The sequence below is a fragment of the Macrobrachium nipponense genome, chromosome 37 (genome assembly GCF_015104395.2).
Source record: "Macrobrachium nipponense isolate FS-2020 chromosome 37, ASM1510439v2, whole genome shotgun sequence".
Classification (NCBI taxonomy): domain Eukaryota; kingdom Metazoa; phylum Arthropoda; class Malacostraca; order Decapoda; family Palaemonidae; genus Macrobrachium; species Macrobrachium nipponense.
The window spans coordinates 28,571,989-28,596,062 of NC_061097.1; the positions used below are offsets into that span (position 1 = coordinate 28,571,989).

At 35.4% G+C, this 24,074-nt stretch overlaps 1 protein-coding gene across 2 annotated transcripts; it reads left to right on the forward strand.

Annotated features, from left to right (window-relative positions):
* The first annotated feature begins 2,114 nt into the window (after positions 1-2,114).
* On the forward strand, positions 2,115-23,228 carry LOC135208947 (neuronal acetylcholine receptor subunit alpha-10-like). 2 transcript variants are annotated; one of them, XM_064241503.1, is made up of 6 exons: positions 2,115-2,320; positions 4,883-5,017; positions 11,468-11,673; positions 13,996-14,170; positions 19,941-20,056; positions 23,093-23,228. In XM_064241503.1, the coding sequence occupies exons 1-6, from the start codon at positions 2,122-2,124 to the stop codon at positions 23,189-23,191; spliced, it is 930 nt and encodes a 309-aa protein (XP_064097573.1). In that variant the 5' UTR covers positions 2,115-2,121; the 3' UTR covers positions 23,192-23,228. The 2 variants fall into 2 exon arrangements, with proteins under 2 accessions (XP_064097573.1, XP_064097574.1); XM_064241504.1 differs by lacking the exon at positions 19,941-20,056 and having other exon boundaries at positions 23,093-23,227.
* Positions 23,229-24,074: the final 846 nt, after the last annotated feature.

The window sequence follows — 24,074 nt, forward strand, 5'->3', positions numbered from 1 at the left end:
TATAAAAAAAATACCTTTTTTGTGTTTTTATGATCCGTCTAATACACCATCAGAATATTTACATTACTTGCATAGTTATATTACCTGCCAGTAAATCCAGTGCCCTCCATTTCATCATCACCAAATTCGGGGCTAAATATACGTAACGCTTTCAATAACATGGAAGAGAAGACTGATTTGTTTGCATTATTATTGCAGACAGAACAAACGTGCAAATGCGGAAATATTGATCCGTTGCCTGTTTGCACTAAACTTGAGCCTAATATTACCTGTATGTATTCTGCAGTCCGAAACAGGCTACAATCGCTTTCCATCGACACAGTATATTCTATTGATGGAACCAATAATTCATTTAATCTATCAACAAAAGCGTTTACATTGTCGCTTCCATTCAGAATATGCATGATGCCGTTAATTCATATAAACCACGTTACATTTGCAGGCGTAACATTGCCTAATATCGTGAACAAAATATTAAATGTACAGATTTCTTTTTTTGATGATGATGAAAGATGATTTTCCTTAGGTATACAAACAATACTAATCGTTAGAATCCGAATTTTCAGTCTTTCAATATTTGGTTGAATAAATTCTTTATAAAATATCTAGAAATACTGGAAACTCCGTCTTTAATGTAGCGTATCAGGAAAAAAAAAAAAAAGGTCTCACATATTGTTAGCCTTACGTCTGGATTAACCTTCCATCAAAATCCACAACAGTGAAAACACGACTAATCAGCTCACTAATTTATTTATCAATCAATGTCACTCATTGTATCAGAATCTGCTAAGCTACTTACTAATGGATTCATTATTTCAAAAAGATGTTCAGATAAAAGCATCGAACTGAATTAACAGAAATAATTATTAAGGTTGTGGAAAATTTTTCGTTAAGTGTTTTTATGAATCCAAACATAACTGTTAACGTTGCACTTATCATAAAATAAAGAATTGCTGTTCATTTTTCATCGAAAATAATCGTTTGTAATCAGCTGTTCTTCGACTATTCAAAAAAAAAAAAAAAAAAAAAAAACACTCCCAAAAGATAAGTTAACGTGTTTTACGATTGTTACTGCCCGAATCATTACGATATATATATATATATATATATATATATATATATATTATATATATATATATATATATCGTAATGATTCGGGCAGTAGCAATCGTAAAACACGGTAACTTATCTTTTGGGAGTGTTTTTTTTTTTTTTTTTTTTTTTTTTTTTTTTTTTTTTTTTTTTTTGAATAGTCGAAGAACAGCTGCTTACAAACGATTATTTTCGATGAAAAAATGAACAGCAAATCTTTATTTATGATAAGTGCATATATATATATATATATAATATATATATATATATTATATATATAATAGGTAAGAGCATATATGGTAACCAACTTCAACCTACAGCAATAATAACACTACAGAGAACCGGAATGCTAACACCTGTAGCGAACCTCCTCTTAATATGGTAAACAGATAAATATGGCTAACAGATAAATAATAGAAGCGTTATTAAACGCTTTCTATCATGAATTTTAGTCTACAGTTTTCTGTAAAAGAAAACTGTTGAGATGGCTTTGTCTGGATGTCCGCACTTTTTCTGTCCGTCCTCAGATCTTAAGACCTACTGAGGCTAGAGGAATGCAAATTGGTGTGTTGATTATCCAACCTCTAACCAATAAACGTATCAAATTTCAGACCTTTAGTCTCAGTGGTTTTTACTTTATTTAACGTTAAAGTTAGCCATGATCGTGCGTCTGGCAACAATATAGGGCCGTAGTTAAAATTTCGGAGGTTGTGGCTCATACAGCATTATAATGAGACCACCGAAAAACAGATCTATTTTCGGCGACCTTGAATTATACGCTGTGCAGAAAACTCGACTGCGCCGATGAAACTTCGGCTCATCTTATTTTACTTGCTTGTCTATTACTCTCTCTCCCATCTGAATTTCATTTCAAAGCAGCGGCCAATTTTCTCGCAGTACCGCCCGCGACTTAAACATACTCACGTCCTTTGTTCCCCACACTTCCATTTCCTTAACGAGTAAAAAGACTCTCACGTAGAAACTTTGGCTCTTTTCCTCCTCACTCCTCAGCTAGACCTCATCAAGCAGATGGACGACGGAGATACCTCCAACTACCAGAGCAACGGAGAGTTCGACCTGATGGAGTTCTCCGCCACCAGGAACATTACGTATTATTCGTGTTGTCCAGAGCCCTACCCTGACATCACCTACACCATCAAGATCAGAAGAAGACCCATGTTCTATGTCTTCAACTTAATTCTGCCGTGCGTTCTCATCAACGGCATTGGTAAGTATTTTATATATATATATATATATATATATATATATATATATATATATATATATATATATTTATATATATATATATATATGTATGTATATGGTATATATATATATATATACTATATATATATATATATATATATATGTATGTATATGGTATATAATATATATATATAATATAAATAATATAGAAATATATATATATATATACTATATATATTTATATATATCTATATACATAAGTATGTATATGTATAAATATACATACACGGACAATTATTTATCACCTTCATTTTATAACTTGTTTCGGTACCTTTCCCATTGAATACTTTGATATCACATTTTAACACAATGAGGAATAGTCTATTTTAGTTCAGTTTAAATACAGACCATTACACGTAATTTCATAAGAGCTCTATTTAACGGATCATTCATCAAATCTTGCGTGGCACAGTGCAATAATGGCACTTTATTTCATCACCAACTTCTGATATCACGGTTTTTAATAAAATGATTAGGATGTTCAAATGTGAATGTAACCAGTAGCACCATTTTCTCCTTAACGCTAATTTTTTAATAACTTCCACGCATTTTCACGGGTTTCCGTCTCTTTAACTCCTCTTATATACTATGTAAAAATAAATATAAATAAATTCAGCCTCTTAATTCTTTTGCATTTAACATTCACACATCACTTCCATAAAGGAGAGGTGGCTTAACATGCTCTCCATACTTTTGCTTCTCAACATCTTTTGCATATACCCTAATACTCTCTTTGTTTACCTATTTTGTGGCACCTAGTCTTTAATCTTATCATCATCTATTTCCATTACTCCATACAAATCAACACATCCCAATCTTCCATCACCTTCTTTTGCTCATAACCTTTCTTTTGCTTAAATTTACCTTTAAATGTCTCATTCAAAACCTACAAACTCCTTTGCTATTATCTGCAGCTTCTCTTCACTATCTTCAATCAAAACTGTATCATCAGCAAACCTTCCACGACCTCCATCCCCAACCCCCACCCTACCCATTTTTTTTTCCTCGCAGCTTTCAGCAACATCTGATGTCCTTTCTGTGACTTCTAAAATCACTCCACCTACAATCTTAAACTTCATTTCGGACACCACAAACCACTGGTTCAGATCCATTTTTGAACCAAACAAGTGGCTATTATATACACGTTCTAATATTTGTTGTCACTCCCTCGAAACATCATCTGACACTGCTTGAACATCCCTTCACGCTGCATTTTATATATCTATGTTAATGAAATTATACTGTTTTTTCCTAGTATACTAAATAATCTCATTCCATAATTATAATAACTACAGCCGCCTACGTCAACCCTTACACAATATAATTACTCATATCATTTTTTTGGCCTAGATTCACCCTGAACATTTTGACGGGCCACCTGTCACGTATTCACAACTCTAGGGCTTCTAAAACCAGTCAAACTACCAATGACTTTCCCCTCCTTTAACTTCTTAGTTATCAATTTTAATACGTGAATTATCGACAGCATTCTCAGATTTATGCTAACCCCGCCCCCTTGCATCATACAGATCCGCCTTGCTTATACGCCAATACATTCAATAAATCTTCAAAACACACAAGCGCCTGGTACATGACTGCTTTCTATCCCAAGAGTGTTTCTGCATTTGCATTTTCTTCTGGGCGCATATCTTCGAGTTGACCTTTCTCTTGCATTTATTCCCTCTTAAGAAACTAATCCTTATACCCCCACAAATATCTGCTCAGATTTACAATAAGTTCTTATTATACACAACATCTTCTTCGCTCAGTTTACCCTTGTCTGCCATTCTCATCCTTTTACATGCTGATAAATCCTACGTTTGTGGACATTCGCCTTTTGTTATCTGTTAGGAATCGTTGTAGCGTTGCACTCTGCAGTAAGACATTTTCTCGTACTAAAAGGAAGTCTGACATCCCGTTCTCGTTCCCGACTGAAAAGAAAAATTCTGCTCCGATAAAGTTCTCTCTGCAACTTCTGTAAGTGCAGCGTTTCACTTCCTTGCTTCGTTTCTTCGTTCTTTCGCCCGTCACGTCCTTTGCTTTCTCATATATATATATATATATATATATATATATATATATATATATATATATATTATATATATATACATATATATATATATATATATATATATATATATATATATATATATATATATATATATGGGTGTGTATGTGTGGATACATACATACATGTATATATATATATATATATATATATATATATATATATATATATATATATATATATATATATTAATTGTGATTGTGGGTATCTTGACAAAGTACTCTCCCCCCCAACCCCCTTCCCCGCCCACCACAACGTGGGTAAACTCTCCTTCACTTCAATACCCTCTCTCTCTCTCTCTCGTATACGTTATCATGTAAAAATACACACCCAAACATACATACTATATACTATGTATATACTTCCATTGTTCAATGCCTCCTATGGCATCCATATCCAGGTATAGCAGACATACTTTTTTTTCTTTGTTTCTTTCTTTCTCTCTTCGCATTTCAGCGCTGCTGGTGTTCTACGTTCCGAGCGAATCCGGGGAGAAGGTGACCCTGGGGATCTCGTCCCTTTTATCTATGACTGTTTTTCTCATGACGATCCGGGAGAGCCTCCCCCCGACGGAGAAGACGCCTCTCATAAGTAAGTCTCTCGCTTTCCTCCGTGTTTGTGGCAGCGTTCGCTTTTGCTCTCTTCTTCTCTCTTTCTTTCTGAAAACTCGTGTTTTTTTTTTTTTTTTTTTTTTTTTGGCGGGTAATGGCAAAATTTACTGCAGGAGCACAAATTCATTTTCTCGTATATCCAATTAGAGTACGGCCGTTGTTCTTGTCTTTCACATAAGTACACAGACGTATTTTAAATATGTATATGTATTTATGATATATATATATATATATATATATATATATATATATATATAATATATATATATATATACAGTATGTGTATATATATTGTGTGCATATTTATTTATGTAAGTTTGTGTATGCATAAATTCATACATAGATACATCATATATATACATAGGTATGTATGTCATACATACATACATATATATGTATATATATATACGTATATATATATATATATATATATAATATATATATATATATATTATATATATATATATGTATGTATATATGTGTGTATGCATAAATACATACATAGATGCATATATATATACACATATGCATATACGTATATGCATATAATAGATATATATATATATATATATATATATATATATATATATATATATATATATATATATATATATATACACATAAATTCGTCATTTTTAAAGGGCAAGGTATCTATATGAAAATGTTAATGGCTTTATACAAAACGAAATACGAATATTTCTTAAATATTTACCTAGAATAACCAAAACGACGTCAGGATAGGGTGCAATGGAAGCTTAAGCCTGATAAGAAAGGGAATAAGGATAGACCGACTTGGATTAAAATAAAAGAATGCCAACAGTAAAAATGGAAAGAACTGATGAAATGACAGAAGGAAACTCGTTAGGAAGTGGATATAAAACAACGAAAAAAAGGGAACTTAAATTAGTGTACTATAAATCAAGAAAGAGAACAGAATGAAGGCATATATACCTGAACAAAAATCAAATACTAAAGGCAGAAAGGTAAAGCCACCTGGGTGGGATAGGAAGGGTGAAATATACTGAAACAAAACTACCCATCTAGACTTATCAACGATCCACATATATTATAAACCAAATATATTATCACAAGTTTTCTATTGATTTTTAAATGAAAGCCAAAGACTAATCCTCTTGCAATAATAAATCAATCAATTAATAAGCTTCGACCTATTATAGTGCGTAAATTGTTTTTTTCTTGCATGCACATGACGCATTAACACATGCATTAAATCCTCAGGCAAAACAAATGCAGAGATATTATATGGAATTCCAACACAGAAGTAGCATTATACAACATTCCATGTAAGAGCTTCAAGCGGCAAAAAAATATTTAGTTGAACTGGAAAGGGTATCATTCTTGGCCACCATTCACATCCCCCTGCAGAGTTTTTGGGATTCGAGGCTTCTAGAAAGCACGTTTGAGGCTCCCTTTTCAATCTGAGCGATGCTGAAAAACTCAGTTTGGTATTCTATAACCTAATCTTTGTTAGCAACAGAATCAGCTCATTTGGAGAAGTGAATATCACCGGGTAAAAGGTCCTACACTTATGAATGCAATTGGTGAACAACAATGTTCTTGAGTCTGGCGAATATGGTTCTCTCAGATACCTTCTTGTAGTTCCTATGTTGTTTGGGGCGAAATGTAGAAAATTCTTAGCAATACTGTCATCATCATAAGCTGTTGTCTTTGAGGCAGGATGGGCATCACTCACCTGTGTAATCTATGAGAAATAGACCAATTATCTTCTGCCTCAAGTTAAAAGAGCTTACCTCAACTCCTTCTTCCTATTGTCCCTCAAGATATCAGATCTTCTAGATCCTGAGGAGCATCTTGCAGGGGCTGAAAGGATTTATGACACCCATATGGGCCATATAGAAGGGAATTTCACACCTTCCAAGTGACTGGAGAAAACTTGGATTGTTAAAAAAAAAAAAAAAAAGTGGCACATTAGTTTAAAGCATTTTGGTTGTTTCCGTTTACTTGTAATCAACACTCGACTATTTCTTGAAAATACTCATGTCTATATACTTGGTTTTAATCTTGATGTCATTTCGTGAGTTCACATATTTCAGAGAAAAAACACTAAAGCCTGTTTACTGCTTCAAGGGGTGCCACTATTTGCAAAGACTTGATAGAAGGTTGCAACAAGAAGACATTACAATTAAAGGTACTTTGTCTCTTTGTCTCAAAGGGGCCAACGATTTTCCAAAGTTTGTTATTTATTTACAATGGTATTTCAACATTTTTCCGCACTCTTGTTTAGAATCTTCTTTGTCTTTGTGTAAGAAAGGTCCCAAATGCCCGTTAACTGTATCTTGGATTGAAGGCATCTTTTTAAGGATGAAATTAATTAGAGAAAATAATGGAATGAGATACCAATGCACTGTACCAACAAAGATGAATACCAACTTTAAACTTTCATGCCAAATGGATTTTATCTGCGCATGTGCATTTTACGTGTGTTTATTTGCCTCCTTTGGATGTGGAGAGAGAGAGAGAGAGAGAGAGAGAGAGAGAGAGAGAGAGAGAGAGAGAGAGAGAGGATTTTATTGGTCTCATTTCAAAGTACGATGCCGCCTATTTCTGATCGTCCGTCGACAAGAATGACGTGTCACATGTCCCAACTTTTGGAGAAGCCCGAACACTTGCCAACTGGAAGACGACCCCCTCACCAACGGCCCCCCCAACCCCCCCAACCTCCCTTTGCCCTTCGATGATTCCTTGGACAACTTGAGAAAGGGGCTAAGCCCCTGAACTTCGACTACTCTGTCACCTAAGAAACATTTCCTCCGAGTCTAAATAAAATTATCATTGCATAATTTAAATGGTGCACAAAGAATATGTTGCTTGGTAAATATTGGGTTGTTGGATAATACAATTTTATTTAAAGATTAATGTCACTGTACACATAACTTGTCTTAGTACGATTCGTCCAAAAATCTATCAATAATTATCAAAGCAGTTTATATCGGCCTAAACGATTAATAATTCAACGAGAGATGAAATTCTCTGAAAACAAATAACTAAGACTGTAAATGGGAAAACTTTCGCATTTCATCCACTTCCAAGATCCTCGAAACGGCCGTTTGAAGCAATTACCTGATCTTCCGCTTTAGCTTCTCAAGTGAGGGTTTCGGTGAAGCAATGGTTGCTAAAAAACAGCACAAATTACCGAATAAACTCTGCTTGGTTAAGCAATCGCCATCATTAATCGCCCGGAGGATGCTTCTTCTGATTATGATATACTCTGGAAAAGAAGGAAATATACAGTCTGGAACCTACGACGTCTTTAAGCGCTGGAAAGGAAATCGGCAGTAAAAGGTGTGGAAGGTGTAACAGGAGCAAAACCTTAAAGCAGTTGCACTTCGAAATAGTTGTTTGGGGAGGGTGGATAGCAAGATGGAAGAAAGATAATATGAATGAAGATACAGTAAAAGGAATGAAAGGGGGTTGCAGCTAGGGGGTGCGCACTAAAGGTACTAACCCCCTACGGAGATTATACACTTTGGTTCTACGACAAGACAATCAGCCTTACTGCAGATTTATAATTAGAAGTAAAATGGTAACAAATGAACATTTATCATAATGTATATCAAACTAAAGCCAATACAACAAACACCATGGGATGTCAGTCCCTCAAGCAATTTACAGTATTCTTATCTCAATTTTCAAAAATTGAATACTCGACGAAAATATTTTGCTCGAAAATTAATAATTAATGCGCAGGTGACATTCGAACTAAAAAAAAAAAAAAAAAAAAAAGAACCTGGGAGTTGAGGAGAAATGAAAGAGCCCTGTCCCCAATAGATTTAGGCTACTGCCGATTCAAAGTTCTGTCCATATTTTTTTATACTCGAACATTTTTATATAAAAACACACACGCACACACACACACACAGAAACTAACTACAAATTTTTGTTTACTTAGCAGAAAGTACTCAGTTCCTTGTAATAAAACTCGCTAATTGCTTTCATGAGCGATAGGCAGGACACGGCTCCAGGTATACGGCGTAGGTAAGAGAAGAGGAATAAGAGGAAGTCAAAAAAAGAAATTCAATACAGAGAAAGAGAATTAGGACCGATTAGTCTATTTTTCGTGCTGCTGCCTATTTTTGTCTCGGCGAAACCGAACTCCAGGCAAAGAAGTCAAGCTAAATAACAAGGCTTTTTACATTTCGAAATGAAGCCAATTTAATTATACGAGTCAGAATAAAAATACTTCAAAGCAGCCGAGAAGGCTATTATGACGCAAATCTCTAATGAACTATACCAGAGGGAAAAAATATTCCTGAATTTAACATATAATATAAATATGACAAGAAAGTTTTATGATGTACAATGTTAATCGCTCTCATTCAATATGAGTAGTTTCCAATGACGTTTGTTTCAGAGTTAGCATACTATTGCCTAAGTAATTTTTTTCTTTTTTCGTAATTCCTCTTCAACTATTTCCTCTGTCTCTGGAAGTACTGTGCCTGAAAATTCTCTCTCAATTTTTCAATTATAGGAGTTCAATCAGTTTTCATAAATCTCATGCTAATTACTCCCTTGAGTCTGACTTTGCTTGGCGCTTCTCAATCCAAGGTTTCCAGCCTCTCACTCTGCTTGATCAAACATTACTGTTTTCATTTTTAGTTTTCAGTAAACGTAAATTATTCCGGCGTCTTTGACTGTCCGTCCGTACTTTTTCTATCGGCCCCAGATCTTAAAAACTACTGAGGCTAGAGGGCTGCAAATTGGTACGTTGATCATCCGCCCTCCAATCATCAAACACACAAAATTGCAGCCCTCTAGCCTCGGTAGATTTGATCTATTTAAGGTTAAAGTTCGCATCTGAGGAGCAATTGACGCACTACTGGTCGTAGCTGATAGCTTTATATAGCATAATACTTTGTACAGAAAACTCGATTGCGCAGCAGAAATTTCAACGCATTTTAAACTAGTTTATTATTCATCTCATTTTACATATTCCTTCAAACTGGATATGAAGTAATCTTATGAGTTGCTAATTCTGCAAATGAAGGTAGTATTGCAATACACTAGAATGTGCTTGCAATACGGATCAATTATTGCCGCCAGCAACAGACCTACTGACCTCTGGGGCAATAGGTCAAGAAAAGGTCGCTGAACATTACGACCCAATTTTGACTGAATTTGCAAGGGCGCAAGAATCACAGAGAACAAAGGTTTCAGATAACGGGGGTCAATTGGCAGTTGGTTAGCTTCGAACTATTTTCGATATTTGAAAGGAGGGGGGCAAATTGAAACTTTAAAGGTGTGCACATTTTACGTGGTGTATAAGCGCTTTACAAGGGGAAGGAATAAAAAAAAAAAAAAAAAGTTATATTCCACACTTGGTCCACGACACCTATCCACTTCCGCAGCGATCAGGAATGAAGTACTACTTATCAAACCATGGTTATTTTTGTGATAGCTTCTTTTAATGACATTTTAATTGGAAAGTGAACACAAGAGATTCTATAAATAACAGGGTTGGTTTTTTTTTTAATTAAACTTAAAAATCGGTGATTTATTTGATTTGTTTTTATTTTTTTTATATCTTATATATTTGTTTTTCTTTTATTTGTTAGATGTTTTTTCAATACTTTTCTCCTCAAACTGCATTTTATGACAGAATTACTATTGATTTATCGATTACGTTTCCAGTTCTGGCCTAAAGTATGTACTTGCAATTTTTTATATATCAAAATAAATAGATGCAGCACAATTATGCTAAACTTTTTATCAACCTCCAAACCATATTTTTCAATTTGTTTGCTTTCAAATTGAAAAAAAAAAACTAAATAAAAAATCATGTGATTTAAACACTTGATTAAATCAGTTTGATTTAATCATTGCCAACCCTGTAAATTAATAGCATGCTCGAAAATATAATGAAATCACAGAATAATGATGTATGATATAAACAATAGACTAAGTCTATCGGAGAGACATTTTACTCGTTTAACCAATATACAACCGCAACTGTTAGGCAATTATAAGGAAGGTGAGTGGCATGAGTTATACGCAATTATCACTCGTTTATAATCGGCTTTGACTATTCATCAGACCTTAATAACATGCCTAATGATACAGTGACTACTTTAGAATCACTATTAATTTTTCAGATCATATGAGTGTAGCTGATTTACACCTCAAATTGCTTTTAACTTCCAGTGGAACCACGTTGGAACTCTGAACATAAGTAACTCCAAGGGGAACAACGTTGAAAGTCTGAACATAAATAGGTCACTTCATGGGGAACCACGTTGGAACTCTGAACATAAATAACTTCCAGGGGAATCATAATGGAACTTTGAACATAAATAAGTAAATTAGAGAGGAACCATGATGTAGCTCTGTGCATAAATAAACGTTTCTATAACCCTGCTTGGTGCAGTATTTACCAAACCCTTTTCTCCCTCAGGTATGTACTACGGCGTTACAATCTGCCTCGTCAGCTTCGCCTCTGGGCTGTCAGTGCTGACGCTGAACATACACCACCGGGGAATCAGAGGGCTGGAGGTTCCCACTGTGGTCAAAAAAGTAGTTTTAGGAGGAATGGCCCGACTCGTCTTCCTCCATTTTGAGCCCCAGACGTCTGTCAAGGATGATAAGACCATCCTACAAAACGTGAGTTCTGCTCCACGAAGGTTCGTTACCTTCAGAAACTTTCAATGGATTATTTTGCCTCTTATTACTATGAAAAGGGAAAGGCACCTATCATAAGACTAAAGTCAGAGATTTAGGTTTCATTAACATTATATAATGCATAAAATGGTTTATTTTATGTTAAATAAATGTATATATATATATATATATATATATATATATATATATATATATATATAAAGATATATATATAATATGTAATATATATATACTATATAATTATATATATATATATATATATATATATATATATATATATGTATGTACATAACATACATATGCATACAAATACCTTATATATCTTCTTCTTCTTTCGACCTTATTAATCCACACTACATAGCAAGGTTGTCGCTCGAGTCAAATTTTAACTTTTTCGAGCGGCCGACCCTGCTACATTACACACACACACACACACACACCCACACACACACACCACCAACATATATATATATATATATATATATATATATGTGTGTGTGTGTGTGTGTGTGTGTGTGTGTGTGTGTGTACACACATTTATATAAACAACGACAAACGGTAGATTTCCTTTTATCACCTTAGTAAAACCTATCTAGTCTAAAACCATATGTGCCAGTTCGCGTCCTGTTAGTTTTGCACCGATCTATTTCTGGACTGTCTCCATAAACCTAACCTCTACCTTCCTTTGATGTTGAAAGGCCTTTCCTAGAAAGTGATTCCAGCTCTCTCTCTCTCTCTCTCTCTCTCTCTCTCTCTCTCTCTCTCTCTCTCTCTCTCGCTTTCCCAAAGGCTTCTTCTCAAAAGTTTCGCAACCTTTTGAGTCTTCTTTACCATTACTCTTTCCCCCAAAAAGTTTTCCTCCTGGCGTTTATTCTCTCTCTCTCTCTCTCTCTCTCTCTCTCTAAAACTGCACGTTTTTCCAGTCATATCCGTATATATCCAATCCCAAGCAACGTATTCTTTTTTTAATCTGTTTGGAAAATTATATCATTTCCAGCTGCATCGAGGAATTAAACGGCCAAAAGGCAATTATTTCGAAGAGCCAGTTCGAGCACTGGAATAGGTGGCAGTAAATGAAGTAAAACTAATGGCTAAACTCGCAGAAAGAAAAATGAAGTTAATTTCCTTTTAAATCTCTCCCCCCTAAATGTTTCATTCTGACATAATTCAACAAGGGACATTTGATTGTTTTTTCTATGCAGATTTAAGCGCAATGCAGGTTAAATTTGCTGTTGGTCGGATTGCTAAACGTATTCAGTCCAAAAGAATGATTCACTGTATATCAATTTTCAATCCGTTGCACCTGGGTGAATTCTGTGCCCTGTAATGTATTCATACATTCTTATTTCTACTTATAAAGAATTTCTCCTCCAAAAGCGTCACTTAAATCACAAATCATCTCATCATTTCATCTTCTGTTTATGCAGAATTTCTCCTCCAAAAGTGTCACTGAAAATACAAATTTTCTCACTTAGATCATCCATAACTTCATCTATAGAGAAAATAACACGAAAGGATAATAGTCATTCAGAATGATTGCCTGTACGAGGAAACGTAAAGTCTTCCAGGCTCCAATGCTTCAGGGCAAAGAACCGACTTCTGCATGGAGTGGGTTCAGTAGCCGTGAGACAATAACCCATTGTTTATTATTGTTAGCGCCATAAAAGGGGTCTAAAGACCCTGCTGTGCTAGTTAGTGCTGTAGTTTCTAAGGAAACTTACAAATACAGAGCTTAAAATACATTGCATTTATTTGGAATAAATTTACTTCATTCACTGACCATTTCGATAAATAAAATAGCTTATTCTCAAAAAAAAAAAAAAAAACAAAAAAAAAAAAAAAAGTAAAAAATAAAAAGAAAACGTAAGCGAAATTCAACTGAAGGTTTTGGTTAGATAAGAAAATCTTTAAATTCATGTAGAAATAGTTTGTTTTGTTTGTTTGTATGGTGTTTTTACGTTGCATGGAATAAGTGGTTATTCAGCAACGGGACCAACGGCTTTACGTGACTTCCGAACCACGTCGAGAGTGAACTTCTATCACCAGAAATACACATCTCTCACTCCTCAATGGAATGCCCGAGAATCGAACTCGCGACCACCGAGGTGGGAGGCCAACACCATACCAACCACGCCACTGAGGCCCTGTGTAAAAATTATTGTAGAATCTTCTGAAGCAAGAACCACGACTACAAATAGAACACAACATCAGAAACATTAATAAAACACAACAGAAACATTAACAAGAACTATTGAAGCAGTATCGTTTCCATAACTCTAAAATTAAATTTTCCTTTACCCACAGGATTTAAGACCCGAACCCTGCGGTCGCACGGACTCCATGAGCATGGAAAAAATCCACATCCGCGAGTTAGATGTGACAGATAACTTCCGCATGTCACCGAGATCTGCCCAGAGGCAGCAAATGGGTCCCAACAACGATACCCCGACAGCCACGCCTACAGCAACACAGGTCACAGGTACCTCATAAAATTCCGCTTTTCAGTATGGCAGAATTCATGACGATTCACAATTAGACGACTTGCCACTGAAATTTTTTACTTTTTTACTAAAATGATAAGCACAGAGGTGAATCGCAACATTTCCGTGAAATAACTCATTGACCAAGCAGACATGGAGATACATTCCCTAATACAACTTGGCTCCACTTGCTCTGGTAGCAGTCAGTCCTGCTGCAGTCGATTGTGTTGGCCTTGTTAGCCTGAAGCCAACTGATCAGAATCTATGTCAACGAAAATCTCTCAAATTAAACATGCTTTTCTTAATGTATATTTTAATGTGTAAATGAATCCTTCCTACATTCGTGAGATGGGGAGTATCAGTAATGCTTTGTTAATCTACCTTCAGCAGCAATATTTCTTTTTATCCAATAACCAAATGACCATGGATGAAATTAATCCACATAATTATAACTTTAAAAAATAAACGAGTAAACCTTATAACATTTTGATAGATCTATACCTTAATTAATGCTTTATACACTACCTACTGAATTAATGAAAAATAAGACACCTGCCTCACTCCATTTAACTAGCAATGTCTCAACATCCCTATTTTCATCACTCTTACCACATTAACATATTTTTTTTTTACATTTTTCATACGAAAAATCTAAATGATTTATCACGCTCTTTCTGATATGCAGCTTTGGATGCTGGATAGAGAATGTCATTTGAAATGTCATTCATATAATTCTCTAGCGCTTGATTCTCTGCGATAATTAACACAAACTTACATAAAAATAACTATACTTATCCAGAAAGTTTTTGTTAAGGTGAATGATGAACAATTTATTTATTCATTTTTTTTTCAATTCAGGAGAGAGTCCCTTTAATCAATTCCCGTATTCAAAATATTTAAAAAATTGTTATAATTTCACTGGTTTGAGCGATAGCTGCCAGATAATATGTGAGCTGAACGATATTATTTTACGGGCTATGGCTCGCCATATCAGTTAATGAGCAGATAACGATAGAAATTATTTTCAGCGCGATTTTTTTCAAAACCACTGAATCGCATACTTATTATTATTACCTACCTTTAACAGCAAAAGTATAGAGCTATTCCTTATCAGGACAAGAGTATTAATACACACGATGGCAAAAAGTGGAGAACGAATGAGTACGAGAGAAAATAATACGCGATATTATTATCTAATTTCTATGTTACTCAAAACACTGAATGATTTGTTACTGTAGTGAAGTCAGAACGACTTAAAAGGCATAGGTTCGATTCCTAGTACGTTAGGTGTACTTTGTAACTGTAATATATATATATATATATTATTTAATAATATATATATATTATATATATAATATATTATATCATATACCTTTGAGTGTGAGTCATTACCAAGGTAAAGTGAATAGGATATTAATGAACATATACGAACAATACGCATACAATCATATAATTCCTATATTCAATACGTGTGTGGTGTCACTGACCCAAGGGTTATCAAGCTTCCAACCTTGTCCACCAGACGTACTCAAGTCCTTTGAGGTTATATATATACGTATATATATATATATATATATATATATATATATATATATATATATATATAATATATATTATGATATGTATGTATATATATATATATATATATATATATATATTATATATATATGTGTGTGTGTGTGTACATATATATATATATATATATATATATATATATATATATATATATATATATATATATATGTGTGTGTGTGTGTGTGTGTATGTATGTATGTATGTATATATATGTATGTATACCTACTTGAGTACTTCTGGAAACCGAGTAAAATCAGAAAGATGCGACGGAAATAAAAAAATAAAAAAACTTGATATTCTGCTTGTTTTTCCATTGTCCTCCCCTGCCAAGTGCTCTCTTTGCCATTTGATGAATTTCACCAGCCCCTACCATGTGTTCTTTGTGGCCTCATAATTAAGTTATCCTGTCTCTGCATAATAATAATAATAATAAAAAAGTTCTTCTGTATAAAATAATCACAGAATTTCAATTAAGAGTTCAACCATAAGCAGAGCAAAATTCTCGGTACTGTTAATTCATTTTCAGAACTATTAAACAAATCTTAAAATTGTTACTGTCATCAGACACTGACATAATATTAAAACTGGATGAACTCAAACCTGCGACAAGGTTGTGAATATGAAGCGGTAGTTAATTCAACATAGATACATTGACTAGTGGTAAATATTTTAACAACCTACATCATTCATACACATAGCAGGCACATGCCCTGACAGACTCTCTCTCTCTCTCTCTCTCTCTCTCTCTCTCTCTCTCTCTCTCTCTCTCTCTAAAATAATGTGATAAATGGATAAGCGATTCACTTACTTGAAGTAATTAAAAGTCAGTAAAACTTGCAAAAAAAAAAAAAAAAAAATAGAAACCGATGTGGTTAAAGCTTTCCCCTCTTCACTTTTGACATAAAACCTCTCCTTCTATTAAGGAAGGAGTTAATTCAACATAGATACATTGACTAGTGGTAAATATTTTAACAACCTACATCATTCATACACATAGCAGGCACATGCCCTGACAGACTCTCTCTCTCTCTCTCTCTCTCTCTCTCTCTCTCTCTCTCTCTCTCTCTCTCTCTGTCTAAAATAATGTGATAAATGGATAAGCGATTCACTTACTTGAAGTAATTAAAAGTCAGTAAAACTTGCAAAAAAAAAAAAAAAAAAAAAATAGAAACCGATGTGGTTAAAGCTTTCCCCTCTTCACTTTTGACATAAAACCTCTCCTTCTATTAATGGGACGAACGAACAAAAGGACGAGAAGAAAAGAACAAGAATAGAATACCATGCAGAATCCCTGTTGTCAACGTAACTGCCCCATCCTTTTACAAAGAAGAAGTTAGGAAGGGCCCCTAACTGCGGAAGGATAGATTAAAAAAAAAAAAAAAAAAGAAAAAAAAAAAAAAAGAAAAAAAAAAAAAAAAAAAAGTTTTGACCCTCAGCCAAGACAGGAGTCCAAATTGGGAAAAGGATCCTCTGTCTCATAATGAATTTCACTCTGTGATGTTTCCAAACAATAACATTATTTTTCTATATCCTGGTCTTATACCGAGATGATATATTGAACGTACAGTTATACAGATGCTATCAGTATGTAAAGTGCAAGTCACGATTTACTGTTACTATTAATCAATTGATCTTAAAAGAACTTCCGATGAAAATATTATATACAACTTCGAATGTGCCTCAAGTAAGAAAGTTGATATTTTCATCGTTTTGAAAACACTACGAAAAATCACACTACACTTTATGCCTTATTATTATTATTATTATTATTATTATTATTATTATTATTATTATTATTATTATTATTATTATTATTATTATTATTATTATTATTATATGGGTAGCAGACCCTCTCTCAAGCATACTTGATTAAAACCAATGGCTACTTCAGCAGTGTTACGCTTTTAGAGATTCTTCTATATTTTCCGAATAGCGGCTTTTTCTGTGCTACTTAAACAGGGTAGTAGTGTGCCTATGGAGGTCATTCCCAAATGTAAGGTCAAGATTGGTGTATGTATTTCCCTTACAATTTTTACGGGTAAACAATGATACCGTAGTTATCAAAGTCAATAGAGAGAAACCGTTATTGATTTTGATAACTACGGTAGTATAGTTTACCCATAAAAATTGTAACTGAAATATATACACCAATCTTGACCCTACATTTGAGACTGACCTCATAGGGGCGCTCTACTAGCCTGTTTAAGTAGCACGGAAAAAGCCGCTATTTGGAAAATAGAGAAGAATCTCTAGAAGCGTAACGCTGCTGAAGTAGCTATTGCTTTTAATAAAGTATATAATTTTTATTATTATTATTATTATTATTATTATTATTATTATTATTATTATTATTATTATTATTATTATTATTATTATTATTATTATTATTATTATTATTATTATTATTATTATTCAATTTTTGGTTCCCAGGTAAGACAGGAAGCCCAAATCACATGAAAACATTTATCATCATGACGATTCCAACGGCGTCACAATTTTGCCTATCGGAAGTTTAACTGACACACAGATGCTGTATTTATTTATAGCATGATCCATTACACACACACACACACACACACACAAAAAAGGGGGAGAGGGTCTACTCGTTTTCTTTTCTCATAAAACCAAGCTCAGCCACACCCTCGAGACCAATCCCGAACCCTGAGTACTCCTTACAAAATCTCAACCTTTTCAACCTTCATTAAATAATTAGCTAATAAGAATTTTCTGGCGCCCCTTTTCACCTTAATTCCTTTTTCGAGTTCCAGGTTGTTCAATTTAACTTCCAGTCTTTTTTTTTTTTTTTTTTTTTTTTTGTCCTTGATTTATAAATAAGATGCTTTACTTCAATTTTCAAAATGAATCTGTTGTTACATCCTCCTGATGACTAGGAAATCAACCGACGACATCAAACCTAACATTCTGATGTCCGCAAGTAAAATTCACAGAGGTTTTCTTTTTTTCCTTTTTTTTTCAATTAAATGCAGTCGCGATGCAGATCAAGTGGGTGAACTCAGCCCGTTACGGTCTGATAGTTCATTCGGTAATTGCAGTCCCTTTTAGTAAAAGTTCAAGTCGAACTCTCATCGGTAATGGCTTGGCAATCCTATGTAGATAAGAGATATTTGCTTCACATAGGCGATGCGGCAGTTCACAAACGGGAACCTCACTCTCTGGGGAGGGCGTGCTGTCGGCTGTGAACGGGTTTGCTGCTAAATGTACAAAGGACAGAGATATAGTCACCTATATCGTCCGACAATTTGCAGTTTACACTTGGGGAGTTGTCATAACGGGAAAATGTTGTAGTGTAGAGGCGGAAGTTACAGTGTCGAAGGTAGAACATTGTACTATTCCAATTAACGCTGTATTTCAATTAGTATAAATAAGCAATTGACACCACCATTAATCATTACATCTGCATTCCTTTGTGTAATTTTACTTCTCTCCCTTGAAGGCCACAGGCCGAAAGTCTCTGGTAAGTTGATGGTCTACTGATCTTGCTTTGATGAATTGCTTATTTTTTCGTATCTAATTAGAAGAGTCTTGAATTCTCTAAATCCTTTGGCCGTTTCAAGAGCCTTTTAATTAGGTGTAAATAATACGTTGCTTACCAAACAAATCCATCAAAGCAATCAGTAGATCCTCAGCTTACCAAAGAGTTTAGGGGTATGACCCTCTAATGAGTGGCGAAAGTGTAATGTAATCCTACAGGTTTGAGGTCCAAATCCACTGCATTACGTAAAGTGAAGATCAGCGGACAGATTTAGCCGATATTTATTGAATCACGGATAACAATGAAACATTGAGCAGCTTATCTGCTTACGGAAGCAGAGATTAAAACAAAAGAAAAAAAAAAAGAGGGGGGAGAATAAAGGGGTGCGTAAATAAACAGAAACACGTCTGAGGGGATAAGGACTCCTAGAATTTTGAGAAAATCGTAAATCTCTGTTTCTGGCAACAGATAAACTGCTATTTTTTTTTTCTTTTTTAGCAAATATATTCTGTTTTGCAGGTCTGTCTAAAGAATAAAATGAAAATAGGGAAGAGAACTCAAAACAAACACACATAAGGGAGCAGTGAATCTGGACCCCCAAAACTGTAGTTACCAAGTCTAAAACCCTTTTATCTTCCAAGATTGATCTTACAGAAACTTCTTGGTAAGAGACAACTGTCACATTCGAGTGTTTCTTGCAGAGTTCGAGCAGCACTTCGTCCGCGTTCTGAACAAGGTCTACCAGACGATCGAGAAGAACGAGATGCGTCTCGGAGAGCACGACAGACGGGAGGCAGTTAGGGTCGAGTGGCAACAGGTAGAGTTAAAGCAAGTTGGTTGACTAGTTTGTTTGTTTGTTTGTTTGTATGGTGTTTTGACGTTGCATGGAACCAGTGGTTATTCAGCAACGGGACCAACGGCTTTATGTGACTTCCGAACCACGTCACGAGTGAACTTCTATCACCAGAAATACACATCTCTAACACCTCAGTGGAATGCCCGAGAATCGAACTCGCGGCAACCGAGGTGGCAGGCCAACACCATACCAATCACGCCAATGAGGTTGACTAGTGATAAGTGGAATGGAATGGAATGCCAGAGGGCAAGCGTTGGGACCTATGGCGAAAGGTTTAAAAGGTGTAATCGCAAGAAGACCTCAAAGCAGTTGCACTATGAAATAATTGTTTGGAGAAGGATGATAGCTAGATGGAGGAATTATAATATGAATGGAGGTACAGTAAAAGGAATGAAAGTGGTTGCGGTCCGGGCCCGAAGGCACGCTGCAAAGAACCTTCAGTAATGCCTACAGTGCATGATAAGAGGAGATCAGTTGCAAAAGATATGTAATATCAAATTCCAGTTACACAAATATGTAAAGTCGATTGCATATTTGTAATGCCAAATGCCAGTTACAGAGGATATGCAATACTAAAGTCCAGTTAAATACGATCCGTAATGCCCAATGTCAATTACATAAATATATATACTGGCAAAATCCAGTTAAAGACGGTATTTACTCTCATTTCCTAAATGTGGAGTTTTATTAAGCATAAATTTATTATATATTCGTTTCGGATAAATTTCACCATGACTTGCTTGCACGATAATCAGTCAATCATATTTACAGATGTTTTGTCACTAATTCCTAAATCTGACATACAGCGCTTATGTCGTTAATATGCGAAATAATATGCAAATCCGAATTTCAAACAGGCATGCTGGGACGAATTCATAAAACTGACATGAGGTGCTTACTTTAATATAAAATATTACGTATTTCCAAAGCTTAGCAAGTACAATATTTCACGGGAAATTAATAACTCTATATACAAAATCATACCGATTGTCATCCATTCTTCAAACTAGAATTTTTTTTAATATCCGTGTTATCCATTTTGTAGGCTAGAATCTTTTTTAAAATCCGTGTTATCCTTTCTATAGGCTAGAATTTTTTTGATATCCGTGTTATCCTTTCTATAGGCTAGAATTTTTTTTAATATCCGCGTTATCCTTTCTATAGGCTAGAATTTTTGTAAAATATCCTTTTTATCCATTCTTTAGACTAGATTTTTTTTTTTAATATCCGAAGAGAGATGTTCATCGAGTGCTGGATGACATTTCATGACAGTATATCAGTCCTAGAATTTACGTGTTGCATAACAAAAATCACGCGGAAGAATCTGCTCTATATAAATATTAAAATTTTAAAGAGAATATGGGCACTGAAATATATAATGGACTAAGTTCTTACTGACTGATGAAGTCACACATGACAATAAGGAAAACAGAGAGAAAATTGTGCACATTCAGGCTCTATTAATCACATTTCTTTTCGTATATATTTCCGCATACTTCTGAGATATAAACTACCTTATTATGACTATTTTGCCTTTTTTTTAAGGCTAGAAATTACGTGGAATATTACTGTTAGCTTGGGATATTTTGAAAATATCTAATCGTAGTCTATACAAAAGAGTATTTGTTCTTAATGAGAGTCTGTCACTTGGAAGGCCATACCCAAAACGTGTCTGCACCCCTAACGTTTCTGTGCTCCAAATGTTTCTGCATCCCGAAGGTTCCTGTAACCCAAACGTTTCTGTAACCCAAACCTTCCTGTACCCCAAACATTTCTGCACCCCAAGCGTTCCTGTATCCCCAATGGTTCATGTACCCCAATGGCTCCTGTACCCCAACCGTTCCTGTACCCCAAACGTTTCTGTACCCCAAACGTTTTTGTACCCCAAAACGTTTGTGTAACCAAGAAGTTTCTGTACCCACAAACATTCTGCACCCAGAATGTTCCTGTACCCCAACTGTTCCTGTACCCCAAATATTCCTGAACCCCACCGTTCATGTACCCCAAACATTCCTGCACCCCAAACATTCTTGTACCCCAAATGTTCCTGTACCCTAACCGTTCCTGTACCCCAACCATTCCTGTACCCCAAAACTTCCTGTAACCCAACCATTCCTGTACCCCAAACGTTCCTGTACCCCAACCATTCCTGTACCCCAAACGTTCCTGTACCCCAACCATTCCTGTACCCCAAACGTTCCTGTACCCCAACCATTCCTATACCCTAACTGTTTCTGTACCCCAACGGTTTATGGACCCCAATCGTTCCTGTGCCCCAAAAATTCCTGTACCCAAATCGTTCCTGGTAAGTGGAGTATCTACTGATTACTCTGAGAGTCACATACTTTTAATACTTGACTAGACCATCCTTGGATTTGCTAGAGGTTTAAGGTTAATTAAGACATCTGAGAGCCTTGCATCTTAACTTAGATGTATGAACTGGTGCAGTGTTTAGTGGTTAGAGTTGCGATATGCCCCTCAGATGTCACGGGTTCGCGTCTACCCCCAGGGCGATGAAAAATCACTAGCTCTGCATCATGATCAGTTACTGCTGCAGTGTGGGGTCTGTGGTGGGATGTTGAAACTAACAGTCTTCGGAAGCTTGAATTTCAAGTCAATGGTCCCTGTGTGCTTGTTCCATGTGAATCGGTTTCATCTAATGAAATAATAATAAGTTAAGCATATCTTAGTTTAACCAGACCACTGAGCTGATTAACTGCTCTTCTATGGCTAACCCGAAGGATTAGATATTTTTACGTGACTAGGAACCAATTGGTTACATAGAAAAGGGTCCTACAGCTTACTGTGGGATCCGAACCACATCATATCGAGAAATGAATTTCTAATCATCAGAAATAAATTCCTCTAATTCCTTGTTGGCAGAGTGGAGAATCGAACTCCGGACTACCCAATCGGTAGGCGAGCACGTACCCCACTCGTCCAACGAGGAACTAATGAAATAGTAATTAATAAATATATTAATTTTCTTTGTAACAGGTGTCCCTGGTGTGCGATCGCGTCCTGCTGGCCTGCTTCTTGCTGTCGACAGTCATAGCGACGACGACTATACTATTTTCCTCGCCCCACGGTCCTTGACAACATCTCTGTCGCGTTTCTAGCAGAGTCAGCGAAACGAGAGGAATGAAACCTCGTCCGGAAAATTCTCATGAGAAAATGGAGAAGCGAAACGTCTGGGCGGCCACACATCTATTGTCTCATAAGTCGTTCAGCAGTGTCACAACCGGTGCCCCCCCCCCCCCCCCCCCCCCCGAGGGCATATCATCTTCAGCACTGGAAATCCTATAATATCGACCTAATTTTTTTTTTTGTTCATTTATTCATTTCATTGAAGCTTCTTAGAACCTATGTGATTCCATTTTCTAAACAATGCTACCTGTTCCGTGAAATCGAAATGTCAAGAGTGGAACTGGGAGATGGATCCTTCCTTCCGTGTCACTTCGCTAAAAAAAGGTAAAAAAAATAACATGTTCTGATTAATAAAAGTTTTGGTAATTTTCATTCTATATTCTATTTCCCTTAATATGATCATTCTCACTTCTTAAAAAGTGTCAAGGTTTTATATGCATGGGCAATAAGTACACGCAACAAGTATATGAATATGTGAAAAACACACGCAAGTAGACATAACACATCCACCTTCATCCTGCAATCATGTTTGTTCGCCCCGGTTGGCGGGCGGGGCAGGTAAGGGATCGGGCTTGTACAGGAGACATGACACATCCACCCTATAGCACTACTCACATATATATGTATACATATATATAGTATCACGGATTAAGTAGCTAAATTGAGCGAGACTTGCAAAGTTAACCAAAGAGAAAGCAGTACATAAAGAGATGGGACTTGAGATAAACCTCTGGACATTCCAAATAATTTAGACAGTAAATTACTTAGATGAAATAACACTAGATGGACTTTAATACATTTAGGAACGATGATACCCAATAAAGATTCCCCT

Coding starts and splice junctions, on each gene's coding strand:
- LOC135208947 (XM_064241503.1), top strand. CDS start 2,122: ATGGACGACGGAGATACCTCCAACTACCAGAGCAACGGAGAGTTCGAC. Junction 11,674..13,995: donor ATAAGACCATCCTACAAAAC/GTGAGTTCTGCT, acceptor CTTTACCCACAG/GATTTAAGACCCGAACCCTG. Junction 14,171..19,940: donor TACAGCAACACAGGTCACAG/GTACCTCATAAA, acceptor TGTTTCTTGCAG/AGTTCGAGCAGCACTTCGTC.